We start from the raw sequence: 19,236 nt of genomic DNA, 5'->3' as shown, positions 1-19,236 counted from the left end.
CGATATACGGGACATTCCGATAGAGATAGATGTTTGCATGTGTGAATTTTTAATACTTCTGGAAGGTACCAGACTGAAGCTCTCTCTCTATCCACACCAAAAGATTTTTTTTTGGGGGGGGAGGGGGAAAGGGGGGGAAATATATAGGAAAAAGGCTACAGCATTAAAGCTGGTCAACGTTTTTCAACTAAAAGTTTTATCGGAAAAATGCGGATGCATTGAAGTTTTTGATTTACCAACTGGGAAGTTCTAAAAAAATAAAAAAGCATCTTAATTTAAATTGATATTTCAAAGCAAAACTAAAAATGTTAAATTTTGACTCAAAATGCCATTGACTTTTGGGTTTTGGAAACAAACATTTTAATTTTCCATTTCTATTTTTTTCTGGTATCTCCTACTTAAAAAAATTAAAATAGATGTTTCCATCCTCCTCCCCCACCCCCGGTGGTGTATGTTCCTACACTGATGATGGTGAGATCTCCTGAACAGCCTATGGGCTTAGTAAAGGGCCAAATCCTACACTCCTAACTTTGTATACTTTTTAACCTGCCCATCCACTCATAAAAACTCCCAAATATCAAATCAGGGACTTAACCCCCCTGCTCCCCCAAAAAAACCCAATCCCCCACTCAGAAAATCCTGGAATTCTTCATGAAAGCTTAGAAGCATTAAAACCTCCAGATATTAAAAAGATTTTATTAGTGCATTTTGGCAATTTACAGGAAAACCAGAGTCCAAGTCTGAGAGGCACCCCAAAGCTATCAAAAATGCCCATATAAAAGTACATCTAAGAAGGTATCAGCTAAGCTATAACACTTTACAGAACTCATCTTAAGAAAGCAAACTAATAACACTGCTCATCATTGATTAGTCCCTGGTTCTAATCTTTGCTATTGCTTGCATATTTATAAGACTTTTTTGATGCAGTCAACATATTATTTGCGTTATTTAAAATATGTTTTTAGAAGACAATATACACATTAATATGTCTGATTAATAATGGAAATTTAAGTTATAAAAAATGGGCCAATTTATTCTAGTGGTATAACTCCAGTGATGTCAATGGAGCATCATCTCTGATGTACTCGGAATCTATCTTCATCTGCCCTCGGTTTAGACAACAGAATGGATAGTCATTTTTAAAACAGTTTTTTTTTTGTGTTTGTTTTTTGAGGGAGAAGGGACCACTATGCCAGTTGTTGTGTATCCAAAACAAGTCTACAGTTCTCTTTTCTTTAATTAAGAGCCTCATCTACTTGATCCTTAGCTCAAAGAGCAGTTTTCAGTCCTAAACAAGGGAGTGATTTCCTGTTCTCAAGAGTACATCTGCCAAAGGAAACATTAACAAGAAAGTCCAAGAGCCAAACAAATCACTTTCAAATTCATACATGTTTTGCACCTAGAAGGGTTTGTAGGATAAGTTGTTTCTATGATTTTTATGGTAAACTTCTGTTATATTCTAATTAGTGTTGAGAAACTAGAGTTTAAAAATTCATATAAAATACACAGTATTTATTGCATTTATCCTTTTCAAATCCTACATACCATAGATATTAAAATGTACAATGTAACTATTATTTATACAGTGTATATGCAAACTGAATCCCTAAATGCTTTTCTGAGTTAAATACAAGACAGCTGACAACATGGTTTAAATTACAAAAGAATATGGGGTATGAACACTGTTTTGTGATCTAAATCAAATGATATAATTTACTCTTACATATTCAATGCACTTTATAGGACCTAGCTACATGGATCTCATTGACTATTCCAGAAACCCCCTAATTTCCAGTGTTGTAAGACACATGTATCCAAACCAGTGTTGACAAACAGGATATTGAAATATGAAAACACTTTTACAGTTTGACTTAGGTATATATACTCAAAGGCCAGAAGGACCCACTGATCATCTAGTTTGACCTCCTGACAGTGGAACTATGCTGATTTACACCAGCTGATGATCTGACCTTAAATCTTTAACTGTTCTCTGAGTAACAAACTTTTTTCCCCTCTCCCTCCTTCGTCATCAAGACCACACAGTATCCATCAATCAAGTCTGAACAAAATTCAATTATAAAATCCTTGTCTATTCTTTTAGTCAGTGATTTCTATGCAGTATATCAGATATCAAGATGTCCTTAACTAGTACATAGTTTCTTCAGTCCTTCTCATTTGGTTTAGAAATTAATCTATATTTCAAATTATTCTATAAATCATAATATATTTTTTAAGAGGAAACTTCTACAAGGAAGACCCAAGATCCAGTTGCTGTGAAGCAAGCCCAGTGCAGTTTCACAGTCAGAGTGCTTGATTTTTTGCTTTACTCAGAGTTAATGAGGCCTGTATGACATTTTCAGAAGAGATTCCATTGAACCCTTTGAAAGCATAATGAATTTCCTTTTGATATTTATAATAAAATACAGCCCAACGTTTCCCCCATTCTCTCACAATCTCCAAGCAAATGCCATTTGCTGAGAAACTCCACAAAATGACTGTTGTTTCTGAACCTTTGCCTATGTAACTAACTGCATTGGGCTCCATTATGACTTAGGGGGGAAAAAGCTTAACATCTTTTGTAACCATGCACCTTTCACCCATCTTTTAATTCAGTCTTTATCCAGCCACCTGAAGTTTAAAGATTGCTCCCATATAATAAACCAGCCTCATCACATGATCAAGATAAACTGCTTGTGGAGCCATCTTGCCATGTAAGATGTAAAGAGATGCTTGTGTAATGAACTATGGCTGCGTACCCATGAGGACACTAGAATCATAAGTGGGATTCAATTCAAAAATCTTCAGCATCAAGATCACAGGCACCTATCACTTGAACAAAGTAAAAACAATGAGGGCCTATCGACACTTGAAACACTACAGTGACATAGCTGCAGCGTTGTAATATTTCAGTGTAGGCACTACCTATGCGGATGGGAGGGGTTCTCCTATAAGCGATCCACTTCCCTGAGAGGCAATAACTGAATTCCATCAGCCTTGCACTGTCTACACCGCAGTTAGGTCGACTTAAATACATCTCTCAGGGGTGTGGATTTTTCATACCCCTGAGCGACTTAGCTGGGTCAACTTAACTTTTTAGTGTAAATCAGGCTAAATTATAGTCTGAATGGTTGCTGCTATCAGCCACCAGAGGGAGTCATGATCACATGCACTAGGCAAGCATACCATATATGCACTGGGTATACAAAAATCAACCACCATCAGAAGAGTTCTGTGTAGCTCGAAAGCTTGTCTTTCGCCAACCAAAGTTGGTCCAGTATAAGATATTGCCTCACCCACCTTGTCTCTCACTATCATCTCTGGCACATATTAATGAATTTGAAGATCCTGCCAAGTTTCACTTCTCATTTATAATTCTGATAAACTTCAAACTGGCTGTAACTCAAACTGGAATCCCAGTTCAGCCAGCTTAGTCTCTCAGAAACCACCAGGGCACCAAGTCTCAGGCACCATAGTGTAATTCAAGGAAAGATCCTCTACACAAGGTTAAACAACAGTTACCACTGATGTCAGGGTGTGAGTAGTTTCAGTGTACTTGCTACCTGGTCACAAGACAATTCCTCTGGTTTGCAATATAAAAATAGCTCCTCATTTCAGGGGTCTATAGAAAGTAACCCATTTTAATCAAAAGTAGGGGGCCTTGTCCTCAGGCCCTTTCCCAGTGGAGCAATTTCTATGCCTTTTCACTAGGAGAAAGATTTATGCCTTCACTGGTATTAATGCAGAATCAGTATTTTAGGTTTTTTTTTTTAAATGAAACATTTAAGAGCTACTTCTATGGTAGCACAGATTATAATAAAACACTTTAGATAAGCAGATACTATACAGATCTCCATCCAACTGTATCTGAAGTAATTTACACATTCCTTAATTTTTTTTGGGTGGCGGGGGTGGGGGAGGAATAAACAAACAAATACTTTGAATTTTGAAAGTAGTATAATACTGAACTTTGCTTTTTAGAAAATGAACATTTTCAGTGTTCAGAAGTTGAAGTCCAGGTTCACTAGGCCCTAACTCTGCAGATTCACACACACAGTGAGATCTACTGTGCATATGAACTTGCAGAATTGGTGCCTTAGTTGATATTCCATTCCATTGCTTTGATCTCTTCGAACAATTAATGTTTCTGCAAGTGTTCCAAACTATCCACACCAGTGCAGACACTTGTGATTCTGTCCTGAAAAATGTGCTATTTTATTTGCCAGTTACAAAGTGCAATTTCAAGACAAACTTCTCTAACAAGCATCCAAAAACATGAAAAACTTGGGAGTAAGCAAGACATTTATTAGATGTAGATTATTGATCATTTTAATTAAAACACGATCTCTTACTTTGTTTCTGCAGCTGGTGCCAAAGTTTAAAATCTTGGGTTAAGGTTGGGGAACACATTCATATTGTGAGAAACCCTGAGGCATGCCTAGTGTCCTCCAGTAATAATATGAAATGCTAGAGCAACATTAAGTAACAGTACATTTTTTAAAATAAATGCAGCTGTGACTAATATAAAGTCACTCTCTTTAAAAACTCATTTTAATAAAACCATAAGAAAACATTTAAAAATAAAATTAGCATTATTTTTTAAACTCTGGGATTATAAACAAGATCTGAAAAATCATCCCTGTATTCAAATACTCATGTGTAGAGTAGATAGAGTAATTTCTGCTGGCACATGGAAGTTGGGCATGAGATGTTAAGCCAAATTTTGAAGAAATAGGCTTCTGAATCAAAATCCAAAATCACATAATAGAATAATGCAGCTACTGCCCTTTGAAGGCAAAATTCTGCTCTGTAGTTAACCATTCCTCTTTCCAGGGCAAAATGGACCAAGAACAAATCCAAATCCAAATGTAGGGCCTTGACTACAAGACTTGGTCCTGATTCTACAAACATTTATCACTGAATATAATTGCTTACAGCTAACTGTAGTACAAACCAAGGTCTCAGTCCAACAAAGCAGTGAAGCTTTAGTGCTTACTACTGAGTAGTAAGCAATATGTTCACTAGCAAATGTTTGTAGGATCAAGTTCTTTGATAGTTACCTAAGGTACACAGCTCCGCTATAAACATTCTGCAAAAGAATGTTGGATACTAGTGCACCTTTTTGGGGCAAACAGAACCCTTAGGACTGTAACAGGTGATCCATCCAAGAAGAAAAGAGGTGGCTTGCAAATCAATTCCCTTTTACAGGAGAATTATAGATTATATTAGATTGAAAATAAAATAAATTACAGTTTAATTTTACAGAAAGAATTACAACACACAATCAGAAAAACTATACAACTGTACAACAGTCTCTCCTTCAATGTGTTTGAAATATGACAAATTGCACTATATAGCTTCCTCTCAAGAAGCAATACATATTGCATTTTCACGCTGCTCTTCTTCCACAACCCCATGCAAAACACTGTCGTCAGCAGCAACTTCAGATATGGAGCTACTAAAAAGCTGCACACAAAAAATGTTGAGCAAAACTCTCGGCTGCTGGTCTTCTCTGTGGCTGCTTAGCTTAATTCTTATAAGCTGCAAAAGGCACTTGCTTATTTGTAAGGAAAGCATTGACTTGTGTGTTTAAGATGTATTATTCTTCACAGTAAACTCCAGGACTCTCTTGAATGGGGTGTATGTCCTCACAGGTCTTGAAGTTTCAGGAGACCCTCTGCTGTCGATGTTTGTACTACTAAGAGAGGAGAAAGACATTTTAACTGTCAAAGTCTGTGGTGTTCAACTTGTTTTGCTTGACATGTCATTTTGCGCAGCTAGACTGTAAACTTCATTGCAAAGAACTTTTGTCTTGAAGGTTCTTTTTGATACTGGCTCTAGAAGCTGTAATGCACATTAGATACACGCCAGATATCTTTTTAAATGTCACGAAGAACTCTTGATAATCTTATGCCAGATACTAGCAAGTTTGAGATGTGAGCATCAACAAATCACGTATTAGACTATATAGCAACACAGGTGCTCTAATTTAGCATGCTTGAGTCTCCCTAAAGCCATAAAAACTAATAACATGGAATTAAAAAATAAAATTGACTATAAAATGTTTCATAAAAACTAAACTAGGTAGATGTCACGGATAAGTTTCGAGAATGGGAGAAATCTGATAGCTATGCAAAGGCTGCTTTGAGATCTAAAGGGGCCCCAAGAAGCACCACAAAGAAGGGTTTGTCAGCTTCATGGTGCCATTAAATTATGCTCTAGCTCAAAGTTGCCAAACAAATTGAAAAACGGACATGGTAGTTTTTATATTAGGAGGGCAAATTATATTATACAAGATAATTTACTGATTTCATGTGTCTACCTGCATTTCTCAAAATTAAATATTTATTTTGCAGGGCTGTTAAAATGGATTAATGTACTGCTGGGTGTTTTAAAAATGGCAAAGCTATTGGGGTTTATTGTTCATGGACAATTACTACTTTTTAAGCGAGTTTTATCCCCCTCCTAATGCAAGTGCACAGAGCCTTGGTTATAGCAGAACAAACATGGTTCCACTGAAGCATGTAAGAGAGAGAGTGTAGCCCATACAAATGGGCTGTGAAGACACCCTTCCCCTCAAAGCAAAGAAAGCAGTTTAGATAAAGGCTCAGGAGATAAAACATAACTACGCAGATCCACTGGCCAGTCCCCATGTAGGGCTGGGAGCATGTACAATAACTACAGCAGCCTTAAAAGGAACTCTACTGCCACTACTCAACTTTTAGAAGGAGTCACCACTTTTTCCTCCCACCCCTGAAGCTTGTATTAGTCAGGCTTGGAACAGGATTCACCTAGTTACACACACGTAGTTCAACAGTTAATATGTTAATAGTTATATTGTAATAGCTTTCAGAGGCGCTCTTACAGCAAACAGTGGTCAACAATATGTTATTTCCTATATTAGGTTCCTGTAGTATTTCAGATAATATCTAGCAATTTGAAGCAAACACTGACTTTTTAAAACAGTGATGGACCATGTATGTTTTGAACACACAACATTAGCCTAATTTGAATTATGGATCAGCCAAATTCCAGTACTGCCCAACATACTAGATACTTTATGCAACCCAACTGAAGTGCTAAAGTTACGCTGCTATGTTCTGCTGCACTCACAGTAGGAAAACTTGAATGCTATTTTTCCTATAGGTCACAAGAACAATTCTTTGATATCCCCCAAAAGGTGGAACTCTAGGGGTCTATGTTTAACTCCCTGCTCATTTCAACCTTTTGTAGTTAAATACTCGAGGAGTCTCTATCATGCTCCATCATTTAAAAGAAAAAAACATGTTTGTTGTAGGTGTCAGAAATTAAGTCAATGGTAAATATCATTTCTATGCTACACACCACTCTGTATGCTATGAAGAAAAAGATCATTAAATAAAGGTACATTAACTATTAGACTGCGGATAAGTTCTTGAGAAATTACTGTTGGTAGAGATATAAACTATTGTTCCAAATCCACATGCTGTTTTAATGGATAGGTTTATTGACAGAGTGATTTTCTGCAGAGAACCCTTTCCAGTAAATTAGTGGAAACTCTGAATACCTGGATGGAAGATCACATCCTACTCCAATCTCTCTTGTTTCTACATTAGTCCTTGGGTGGGTTTCCATTAAGTAGTCCAACCTGTCTTGTAATTCTTTATTCTGGAAAAGAAGGATTTTCTGCATGACCTTTCAAGTTGCATTTTCCGAGAAGACAAAGAAGTTTAAATGATTTCAGCTCATTAACATTGTATTCTCTCTTTTAATTTATGAAGTCCAGTATAAGGCTTTCTTCATCAACATTCTAAAAATATTATTTAGAATACACAAAATTTACTTATTTTTGGAAAATAAAGTTTCTGTGACTGTAAAACATAAGTCAATCAATGACGTTCATATAGAATGCTAGATTTTTTTAATGTCTCTATAGTGTAAATGCATAACTATGTTACAGAAGTTCAACATGAATGTAAAGATTATTTGTTTATTACATGCATTCATGATGATCCTGATGTCACAACTATTTCTGTTTCCATATTCAAGACCAGTTACTACATACAGTGAATTTACATAAAGAAAATATCAGACAGCATGGTTCTAACTTTAACAGTTCTTGTAAATCACATCAAAACTATTTTAACCCTTAAAAGATTAAAGCTAATATAAGTCCTTACCTCGCATTCTAGGAAAGAGATTTTTTCTAGAAGCTGCATTATAAACAATTCCTTTTGCATGATCTTTTTCTTTAGTATTTCGATCTGTGAATGAAAAAAAATAAGGAAGATCTTAAGGCAAAGAGGTAAAAAAAAAAGACTTTATTCCATAAACAGAAACCAAAAGTCATTGGATTTCAGTGTGCAGCCAATATTGTACTTTCTGTTCTAGAATGTGTATATATTCCAAAACAGCTTGAATTCAAAAGGGTCAGCTTGGATGGTTTATACCATGATCACAGACGTGCACTAACATGTCTTATGGCAGATGCCATGATCATACATGTGTACTAACATGGCTTCTGACACTTTGTGCATTTTTAGAATATGGAAAGTAAACAAAAGTTTTCAAGTAACAACTAGCTGATATAAAAATATGTAACAAAATGAAACAGGAACTCCATTACGGGGTTCAGAGGACTCTGCTCTCAGGGGTTTTGAACTCACCCAAAACTTTTATTATATGGTTGCTAATCTCTTGCCCTTTTTGGGGGCATTTATTTGGCATAGCATGAAAATTAAAATATTTCTATATGAAAACTTTTATATTTCATAGTTGGGGGAAAAAGTCATTACCAATAATTGCTTGTCAGAGTGATGATAAAATAACAATAAGAGGCCTCCTCAATAGTAGTGTGACATTTTCTGTGCTCTGTAGGGAACATTAACTGATATAGTGTTAATAACTTAAGATTCTCCCCTTCATTAGGGCAACCTTTCACCACTCAATTTGTGCAAACTTGTCCTAAAGCTAATTTACCTAGCTACAAGACTATTTCCCTTGAGTAGTGGGATCCTTGCATATTCTAGAGCCACTGTAGCAATTTTTATCACACGTCCCTCCCAGCCACCAATGCAATGGATGTGGCCAGAGAAAGATGGGCATAGCCAGGATGCCACAGAGCTCCCCAGTTGCAGTACCAGTCCCTTGGGGTCATTGGTAGCTGGCTCAAGGCTGTTCTTAAACTGGGGGGCTGGTTTGACTCAAGTAGCCTCTGAAAGCTTCTATTGTCCCCCCTTTTGTCTCTCTGCCAAGTTGTGCTGATGCTGCTTGCCTGCAGCTGAGGTTCTGGCCCAATATGTGCATTTCTGTCTCTTGTGAAGGAGTATTTTAAGAAACCTGTTGACTGATTGCTTAAGTGAGTTCCACTGAAGTCGATCTGAATGTTGTTTAGAACAAAACACGAGTAAACTACTCCATTTTGTGTTTTGAGCTGACAAGATTGAAGAGATGAGCACTGAAGGCTTTGCAAAAGTACATTCTAAAAATCTAAAGGAGAAAAAGGAACGCTGCTTGTTGTGCATGTGTGAATATGAACTGAATGATGTAGTTTCAGGCACGAGAGAGACAGAGACACAGCATTAAGAGTGACAAAAGATAGCCCAGGTTACAACGTACCTTACAAAAACTACACTTTTCAAGAACAGTTTCAGATTAACTAATTGTGCCACTACAGTGGACCTGTCATAGCTTTAAAACATTGTTTTAAAACCATTCATGATACGGCTGAACCGTACTAGTCGTGATGGTTGTTAGTACACAGTTTCTGTAGTATAGGCTAGTACAAAGAGGGAATTTTGGAGGGAGGCCTGAGAGGAGCAGCAATGGACATTTTCCAGTATTTAGACTCATAGACTCATAGACATTAAGGTCAGAAGGGACCATTATGATCATCTGGTCTGACCCCCTGCATGCTGCAGGCCGCAAGACCCTTCCCTGTACTCTACCGTTGAAGTCCCCAGTCCTGTGTTTTAGTGACTTCAATTGGCTGAGACCCTCCTGCTAGTGATCCCTGCCCCATGCTGCGGAGGAAGGCGAAAAACCTCCAGAGGCTCAGCCAATCTACCCTGGAGGAAAATTCCTTCCCGACCCCAAATATGGCGATCAGTAATACCCCGAGCATACAGGCAAGAGTCTCTAGCCTGACCCTTGTTGGCCATTATGTTGTTCATGTACCATTGCTTGGTTTTCCTTGGCTACTATGTTTTATCATTAAACCATTCCCTCCATAAACTTATCCAACTTAATCTTAAAACCAGACAGGTCCGTCGCCCCCACCGTTTCCCTCGGAAGGCCGTTCCAATATTTCACCCCTCTGACGGTCAGAAACCTTCGTCTAATTTCTAGCCTAAACTTCCCCCCGGCCAGTTTGTATCCATTCGTTCTCGTGTCCACATTAGTACTAAACTGGAATAATTCCTCTCCCTCCCTTGTATTAACCCCTCTGATATATTTAAAGATAGCAATCATATCCCCCCTCAGCCTTCGCTTTGTCAGACTAAACAACCCAAGCTCCTCTAATCTCTTTTCATACGACAGGTTTTCCATTCCTCTGATCATCTTAGTCGCCCTTCTCTGCACCCGTTCCAGTTTGAGTTCATCTTTTTTAAACATTGGAGACCAGAACTGCACACAGTACTCCAAATGAGGTCTCACCAGCGCCTTATACAACGGAAGCAGGACCTCCCTATCTCTACTAGATATACCTCGCCTAATACATCCCAAGACCGCATTTACTACACGTATGTAAGAAGTGATACCTGAACACTGTACATAGAGTGCTGCAATGCAAAACCAATGCTACATTCAAAGTATATGAATTACTTTGTTGCTCCAGATTTGTATGTTGTTTTAAAAGGGCCATTGTCTAGACTTTAGGCCTGAAATTTAGGTTATTAGTAATACACTAATATGTATTAGTAATAAATGACTTAATACACGAGACTGTACCCCTTTAAGAACAAAATGACACTACTTATTCATTCATCCTATTAACAAATATTTTAAAATTAGTTTTTAAGTTATTAGTGATATTTTCTAAACTGTTTAAGGATTCCTTAATGGTGTGGATGAAGGGACACTGACAAGTTTTATGTTACTAGAACCATTCCCCTATATTATTAAAACTGAAATTTCTTTTAAATCTAGTTTTATTATTTGCTATATATATACTTTGTTTACTTAATTTTTTTTCCAGCACAGACAATAATGATGAAGTCAGATTAACTTTTAGGTAAAGCTCGTAGAAATTTTTCAACGAAAAGATTTTTGGGTGCAAAACAAACAAAAAATAATTAGTGACATTTTTTCACGGGCTCTGCTTTCAGCTTCTGAATGCTGTAATGTTTTGTTTCCACTGCCTGGAAATACTTAAGAACAACCTTTTCTAGTGGTTTTCTGAAAGGTCACATTTCTGTTTACATCCCAACTATATTTTGGAATTTGAGTCAATGGTGCCCCTCTAATATAAAATACAATTGTTGGTATAAATATAGCTTTTAATCTAAAAAGAATATATTTTAAAGGCTGCAAGTCATGTCCAATGTGCAGCAAAAGGGCCGATAGCCAATAGCATTTACTGGATTCTGCACTCTGTATGAAGCTAAATCACGTCAGGACTTAAACAATTAAGTTCCAGTCCACCTTTACTGAATAATCAACCACTTAAAAAAAAAAATCAAAAGATCACATTAACAACTGGAATCTGGTTTCACTGAAGTCAGGATGAATTTTGATGTTGGATTTCCATGGAAGCAGAATCAGACATCAATTTAGACTTTTAGCAAACCTAGGCCCCATTCCTGCCTACTTCTGCATTTAGTATGTCCTCCTGCTCATGGAGTGCCCCATTGACATAAGTGATTTTACTGTTAACCACAGATGCTGGAATACAACATATGAAAAAAAGTCATGCATGCAGATTCTTCTTTAGACCGGCTATACTAGTATACAACCTAGCACTGTGCAGATGAAGGAAGGGGAATGCTACAGGATCTGCCGCACAGCAAAGCTGGATATGCCATAGCTCAAAAACCTAAACATTCCCCCCCCCCAATTAATTCAATAGTTTGGGCTGTGAGCCAAGAAAAATTACATAAATACCTATAACTATGTTGCCATAAGAAAATTATACAAATACCCATGAGTAATAAAAATAGGTATTTTCTATAAAATTCTCATTAAACTAAATGGATTTTACCCTGTCAGATTGCTGAATGGCCGTGACCTTTACATATAAATTTTTAAGAGAAAAAAAAAAAGGTAAAAAACTATTTATTCATAGAAGTGCAGTAAAGTTTTATTTTAATTAATTAAATTTAAAAAACAGCCAATCAGAAGGCAATGGAAGTTCCAAATAATTCAGTTTCCCACTTATAACTGTCACTGTGGTACACTGGAGAGAAGGTGTTTGAGGTAATATCATTAACATGCATCAGAGTAAAACAATTTCCAAAAGCCTGGCCAGCTTTCTCTCTCTTTCTTCATTTCATCTTTATCCCTTTTTAACATTATTTTTTATTAAACTGTTTTTTGCAATGAAAAACACCTTTCTATGTAAAACTCTCTAACATATCTGAAAATAATAAAAAAAAAAGTTTCAGAGAAAGAGGAAAAGAATCTGAAAAATTCAATTTAAATATTAAATACAATGACCATCACTTTCACAAAATATCCATTGCAAGCCAATAAAAAAAAAAAAAAAAAAAATCAATGAGTGCAAAAAACCCCAAAACAGTTCTAAAGAGAAAGACCTGGAAAAGGTTAGAGTAAAACACAGATGAACAAAAACAAAAACAAAAATGCAAAGAACTTAAAGCATAAGATTTGTGAAGACAATAATAAAAAGAAGTACAGCCACCATGGGTATTTATCTTAATAAAAGTGATGTGTCTAATTTGTATTTTTAATCATTTATTTTCAATAAACGTGTCATAAAAAGAGGTGCCAATTCAGTTATTATTGAAAAAAAGGCATGAGTAAATTCCATACTGTAAATTTTTCAACTAAATGATAATGATAAAATACATAGCAGTAAAGAAATGCTATGATCAACTCATCCATTTCTTTGCAAATAGGGGGTTTATTTTCAGTTCAAGCTAGTGCTCCTTCATCTGTCTTTCACTTTAAATAGCAGACTCTTCTCTGGCTAAAATATAGTTCCATTAGCATTGTCATTTAAAACTAGAATTTAAGTGATCTTTTCAGCTTTCATATCTTCATAGAAAAGTAATGTTTATAGCACCTGCAGACACTTAACAGCTATTGATCCTGGTCTTTAATTATTGCTGTGTCTAACACTATAATTATAATTATAGTTCAGCCAGCATTCTTATTATAAGTGGGTTTAGTCTTTTCACAGTTTTGAAAGTGGACTATATGGTGGTATTTGGCATTAATATTCTGTTCCCCTGCCATGCACAGAAGGAAATCATTTTGGTATCAGAGATCTGTATGTGTAGCGAGAGCAGAGGTTCAGCTTGAAACCAAGTACAGCTGTGTAATCAGAGGACAATTTTACCCTTACTGAGGCAGATCCTGTTACTGGAGATATTATACAGTAGTTGGTGCCAATTCTGATTTTTAAATTAATTTGGAAAACAAATGTTTTTATTTAGAGTAGTAATCTAATTAGACACCAATAAACATTTTTGAAAGCGAACTAGGGCCTTACATCTTTAACTTTTCATAACAGCTTATCTTACTGGTTTACATAGAGTGATTATAATTCAAAAGCTTTATACCATGAAAGATAAAATTGAGCAAAGAAGCTGGTTCAGTATCACACAGTCAGGTACAAGTAGATGTAGTCTGATTAAAATGGAATCAACGTATATATTCATATATATTCCACATCTATTCAGAGTTAACACTGTATATACAGATCTGAATGATCTGAAAATGGTCTCGGGAGATTACATCTAGAATTAAAAGGAACATATTGAAATCCAGAATGGAACATCAAAATGGAAAGCTTGATGGACTCTTCCACCTCTCCCCAACATGGTATTCTATGATTTGGCATCAGATTTACTGCATTTGTGTTTCAACGCAGGAGCCACTAATGGCTCTGGAGACTGAACTAAACACACCAACAGCAACATATCTTGGCTCATTTTAATATGGCTTTATGGCTGCAGTTCAATTCTATTAATCCTTTTCTTCAGTTCCTTTGGAGGACTGTGCTAAAATTACAGGAGTACTTGTGGCACCTTAGAGACTAACAAATTTATTAGAGCATAAGCTTTCGTGGACTACAGCCCACTTCTTCGGATGCATATAGAATGGAACATATATTGAGGTGGGACTCCCACCTGTTCATGCTCTCTGTATGTGTGTATATATATCTCCTCAATATATGTTCCATTCTATATGCATCCGAAGAAGTGGGCTGTAGTCCACGAAAGCTTATGCTCTAATAAATTTGTTAGTCTCTAAGGTGCCACAAGTACTCCTGTTCTTTTTGTGGATACAGACTAACACGGCTGCTACTCTGAAACCTGTGCTAAAATTGTAGATGAGTAAATATACAAGTGTACAAGAAAAGCAAAGATTCCTATGGCCTAAAAGCATACTTGTTTATATCAGTAAAAACAATATGGGGTAAGATCAATAGAGGATCTGATTGGACCATGTGGATTACACTTGCAGTGAGTTGTTACACAAAATACCTAATTCCTCAAATCCTATAACACTGATATTTTATATATTATATATAAGAAACACTTAATTCAACCCAAGATTTTAGCTATGTTGACTAAAATGATCCTAATCCAGTAGGGGCGAAATACACCCAGCAGTGGACAAGCCACAGACGTCTCTCCACGGTGCAGGGAGGAGGACAGAGGTGCAGAGGGACCCCTAACTGTGGCAGAGCTATTCTCTGTGCCAAATGCACAGAGGCCAGCATGGAGGATGAACAGGAATGTAGCCAGTGAGCTTGCAGTTATTCTGACCCTTTGAAGGGGACAGTCAGGTCTTGGCAACTGCTGCAGTCCAGGACCTGGAGGAGCCACGGCCACCACAAAGGGGCTACAGAGCTGCTGAAGCCTTGTCCATGAGCTGATAGTGGATTTAGACCTCCACATCCCCTGGGTAGAATTCTCCACTAAGAGGCCATTCACTGCATCTTTGGATAAAAGGTGTTAAATTCCCACCCTATGGCCTTTCATGTTGGGAAAAGCCATTAAGAAGCAATCAAACCTGATTGTATAAAAGCTTTAGGGGACTATGATACCCCTGATGAGGAGATGCTACATTTAAAAGGAAACATGAGAAAGGAAGCAACAACTTTGGATGAGTATAAAAGATATATTAAATAAAGCATTAAATTAAACACAATACGTAGGTACAGTACATTGACATAAGTAACATTGCATAAAGTGAAAGTGTGATCTTCACTATGTGAGGAATGTAACAAGGATATTGGCTCAAATACGCACTCTTTCTGGTAAAATGTTTTTAAAATAACAGCAGTAATACTTCAATCTTCCATAGTGCTTTACATTTTGCAAAGAGCTAGGCAAACATTAACTCATGGAAACTAATCTAAAACACACACACAACATCCCAACACACAGAAAAAGAAGGTATTTGGCATGAGCACTGGCAGCGTAAAACAGACACACAGTATGTGGGGCAAAAGACCAAAAAGCCATGAAGTCAGAGTCTTAGGCTAGGTCTAGACTACCCGCCTGAATCGGCGGGTAGAAATTGATCTCTCGGGGATCAAATTATCGCGTCTCGTCGGGATGCGACAATTCAATCCCCGAATCGACGTTCTTACTCCACCAGCGGAGGTGGGAGTAAGCGCCATCGACGGGGAGCCGCAGAGGTCGATTTTGCCGCCGTCCTCACAGCGGGATAAGTCGGCTCCGATAGGTCGAATTCAGCTACGCTATTCGCGTAGCTGAATTTGCGTATCTTAAATCGACCCCTCCCCCCCCCCCCCGTAGTGAAGACCTGCCCTTAGAGTAGGGATATCTTGCAGAAAGAAGTGGGTTTTAAGCAGCCTGTTCAGGGCATAGGTGAATATGTACGGGGAGAGAAGGAGCATGACAAGTTAAAGATGATAATCAGGCTGAGCGCCTGACAGGAAGAATGGCAGAATTATCCACAATGAAAGATGTGGGTGAGAAGTGTGGAGCAGTTTGGGACAAAAATAATCCTCAAACTCTTCTCAGCCTCACTCTTGGATCCACTGCAATCTGGCTTCTATTCTCTGCACTCCACTGAAAGTGTTATCAACAAGGTCTAAAAGGACACCTTTCTGGCTAAGACTTGGAGCCTCTAATCCATTCTTATTCTTGATCTTTACTTAGCCTTCAGTACTGTTGGTCACTCCCTACTAGACATCCTGTCCCCCCAGGTGGTTTTCATGGGATTGTTCTCTCACCATTCTCCTCCTCCTTCTCTGACTTATTCCAGTATATCCCATAGCCCCTCTCTGGGGGAGCCCCAGAGGGCTCTAACCTAGCACTTGACACTATTCCCTTTACACCTTCTCTCAGCTGTTCTTATCTTTTCTCACAGGTTCCACAAACATCTCTACACAGAGTCACAACTGTTCCTCTCTTCAGACCCATACTAGCCCATCAAGCATATCTGACTATTTCTCCAACACTGATTTGTATTACAGTAGAGCCTAGAGATCCTAATCAGAACTCAAAGCCTCATTGATGTGCATCCCCTAAAACATTCTGGATGGCTAGTCATCAGCTCAACTTTAATATGGCCACTCTAAAGCCCTTTCTTCTTCTTCTTCTTCTTCTCAATGCTCGCCATCTTACCTCATTTTCTGTTGTCATTGACCACACACCCATCCTCCCCGTCCTGCAACATCAAGGTCATCTTTAACTCTCAATCTCTCACCACACATCATCAAATCTTGTATTGTGTCTCTCCACAATGCTTAGAAAATCCAACCCTTCCATTTCATCCCATCATTGAAGATGCTTGACCATGCTCTTCTCTCTCACCTTAGATACAATGACTCCTCAAATTCCCTTCCTTGTTAAAACAGACTGTCAATCCTCTCTTTGAAAAATTGTTCCCCTGACTTCTCCTGGCCTAGACACTCAAGTTTAAACCTTTCACTTTTTGCTTCAAGGCTCTACCAAACTTCACTCTGGTCTACATCTTGGAACTCTACTTTGCTCTCTTTCATGTCAACAAAGATGCTGGTTTTGACATCTACTTAATTTCTTTTGCCCTCTCCTGTCCTTTTCTATACTGCCCTCTGTGCATGAAACAAACTCTCAAATTAAGTGCATCAGGCTCTCATTCTCTCCTCTTCCCAATGTCTTTCACAGACCCACTCTATCTGAAGCTCCAAACAAGGTTGAGAATATTTTAAAAGAAACAATCTAATACAACTCCTTCCCCTGGGTCTCCCAGAGCGCCCTGTCTGTACTGAAAAGTTAATATTAGTTTTATACAATTAGATCTTGAGATGGTGAGAGACATCTGAGAGGAAATAGCCAGAAATGTAAGGTTAATGGTGGAAAATTTGATTTGGGCATCATCAGCATAAAGCTAGGTATCTGAACCCATGAGAGTGAATAAGATCATTAAAAGGAGAAGCGAAAGCAAAGAACATTGCCCTGGGACAAAGATGTGGGGAAGGAGCAGAAGAAGATCTGCAAAAAGAAATGTTGAAGGAGTTAACAGTGAGGTTAGAGGAGAATCAAGAGAGTACAAAGCAACAAAAAGTCAAGGAAATGAGAATGACAAAAAAAAATATTTAAGAGAATGATAAAATCATGTCAATCTTTGCCTTTTTTAAAAAGGGATTATGTAAATGGCACAACTTTTACATTTTCTTTTTGACTAAATATAATCCATTTTAGAGCTGGAGGCTTGAACATGTGTATTGATTTATCAGGCTGGATTAGATCCAGCAGTTATTTAAATTCACCCAAGATTTACCACATGATGATATCATCCAGTTGAAGTTATTTCTCAGTACATCACATTGTACATTTACATGAGTATTGTATATTATAAAAGCCATTTATATTTTACTGTTCATCTGCCATTAGTGAATTTGACAGCAGTAACATGGTGATACATGACAAACAAAAATGGACAAACCAGTTATAAACATGACGAAACTTATTACATTACAAACACACAATGGACTAAACAATACAGGACTGACAAGACATTATAACATTGACTAGAATGCTCAGCCTTTGTCATCTTTTTAGGAAGACAGTTGCTGTACAGGAAAGACCAGATTTCATTCTAGAGTCTGATGTTTCATTCAACTTTAATTTTTAAATAAGCCATGTTTATTGTATTCTAGGCATTAGAGCTGAGATTTTTTCAAGGGGCTCTATCAAAAATCAATAAGAATGAGCATCTTATTCTCTCCAGACTCAGATAATATCTTATACTTTTTTTAACGTCACAGTTTTAATTCTCTTTCTCTGTGTCTCTCTGTGTATATACATATATCAGTAAAAACAGATTTAACATAGTTGTAGTAACAGATATTATTACTCAAACTAGGTTTAGTGTAAGTTATTGCACTAATTTAGAAAGTCCCTAGGATGTTGGACTGTATAGCTTCATTTCTTAGATTCACTGAGGAATTCCAAATGTTTATGATTCTCTGCCATTTCTGCTTTGCAGTTGCTCTTCTTAAGCCATGTTCCCATATGGCTTTTCTTTCTATGTGTGGGCTTCTTTGTTGAAAAATATATAGATGTTGTATCCCACACAAGTATAGAGTTTTGTTAATAAAAATACAGCATCCCCGTTTGGATGGTGACTCCCCCTTCCATGTTTCAGTGCTGCTTCTTTTGCAGTCTTAAAAGTATTTCCATATTAAAACCGGCGATACCATGTAATATGCCTGAAGCTTCTGAAATGTCTTGATTAAACAGTTTTCAGCTGGTTATATAGCCTTTTTTGTCAAGATTCCTTCTCTTTTCCATTTGTGCAATATAATGTGTATCTTCATTATTCGGGGTAGGATTCACTCCTTAGCAGATGGTATACAAATATTCTCCCTTTCATGCCAATATCTGCTACAATAAAAAAAAAGGATATAGCTTCTTTTTCTTATGCCTGGCCGCCACTTATTTTCCAATGAATCTGAGACTAAATGTGGAGAACAGCTCGTGTGCCATGACCTGGAGACAGTTCAATTCAGTAGGTTAGGGGAATGTCATTCAAAATTTCTATTCTGCAGATAATTTCTTGCCAAGGAAAAAAACCAATTATTTCCCCTTTAAATCTCTCTTTCCCAAAATGCTC

General features: G+C 37.3%; 1 protein-coding gene across 1 annotated transcript in view; it reads right to left on the bottom strand.

Annotated features, from left to right (window-relative positions):
- MYZAP (myocardial zonula adherens protein) overlaps nt 1-19,236 on the bottom strand; it is a 97,416-nt gene that overhangs the window by 14,010 nt on the left and 64,170 nt on the right. The window contains exons 11-12 of the mRNA XM_054041419.1: nt 8,157-8,240; nt 7,544-7,644 (exon numbers count right to left, since the gene is read on the bottom strand). Coding sequence (XP_053897394.1) covers nt 7,544-7,644; nt 8,157-8,240 — 185 coding nt within the window. The remainder of the gene's footprint in view (nt 1-7,543; nt 7,645-8,156; nt 8,241-19,236) is intronic.

Source organism: Malaclemys terrapin, chromosome 10 (assembly GCF_027887155.1).
Source record: "Malaclemys terrapin pileata isolate rMalTer1 chromosome 10, rMalTer1.hap1, whole genome shotgun sequence".
Taxonomy (NCBI): domain Eukaryota; kingdom Metazoa; phylum Chordata; order Testudines; family Emydidae; genus Malaclemys; species Malaclemys terrapin.
This window is presented reverse-complemented; position numbering and strand designations above follow the sequence as displayed.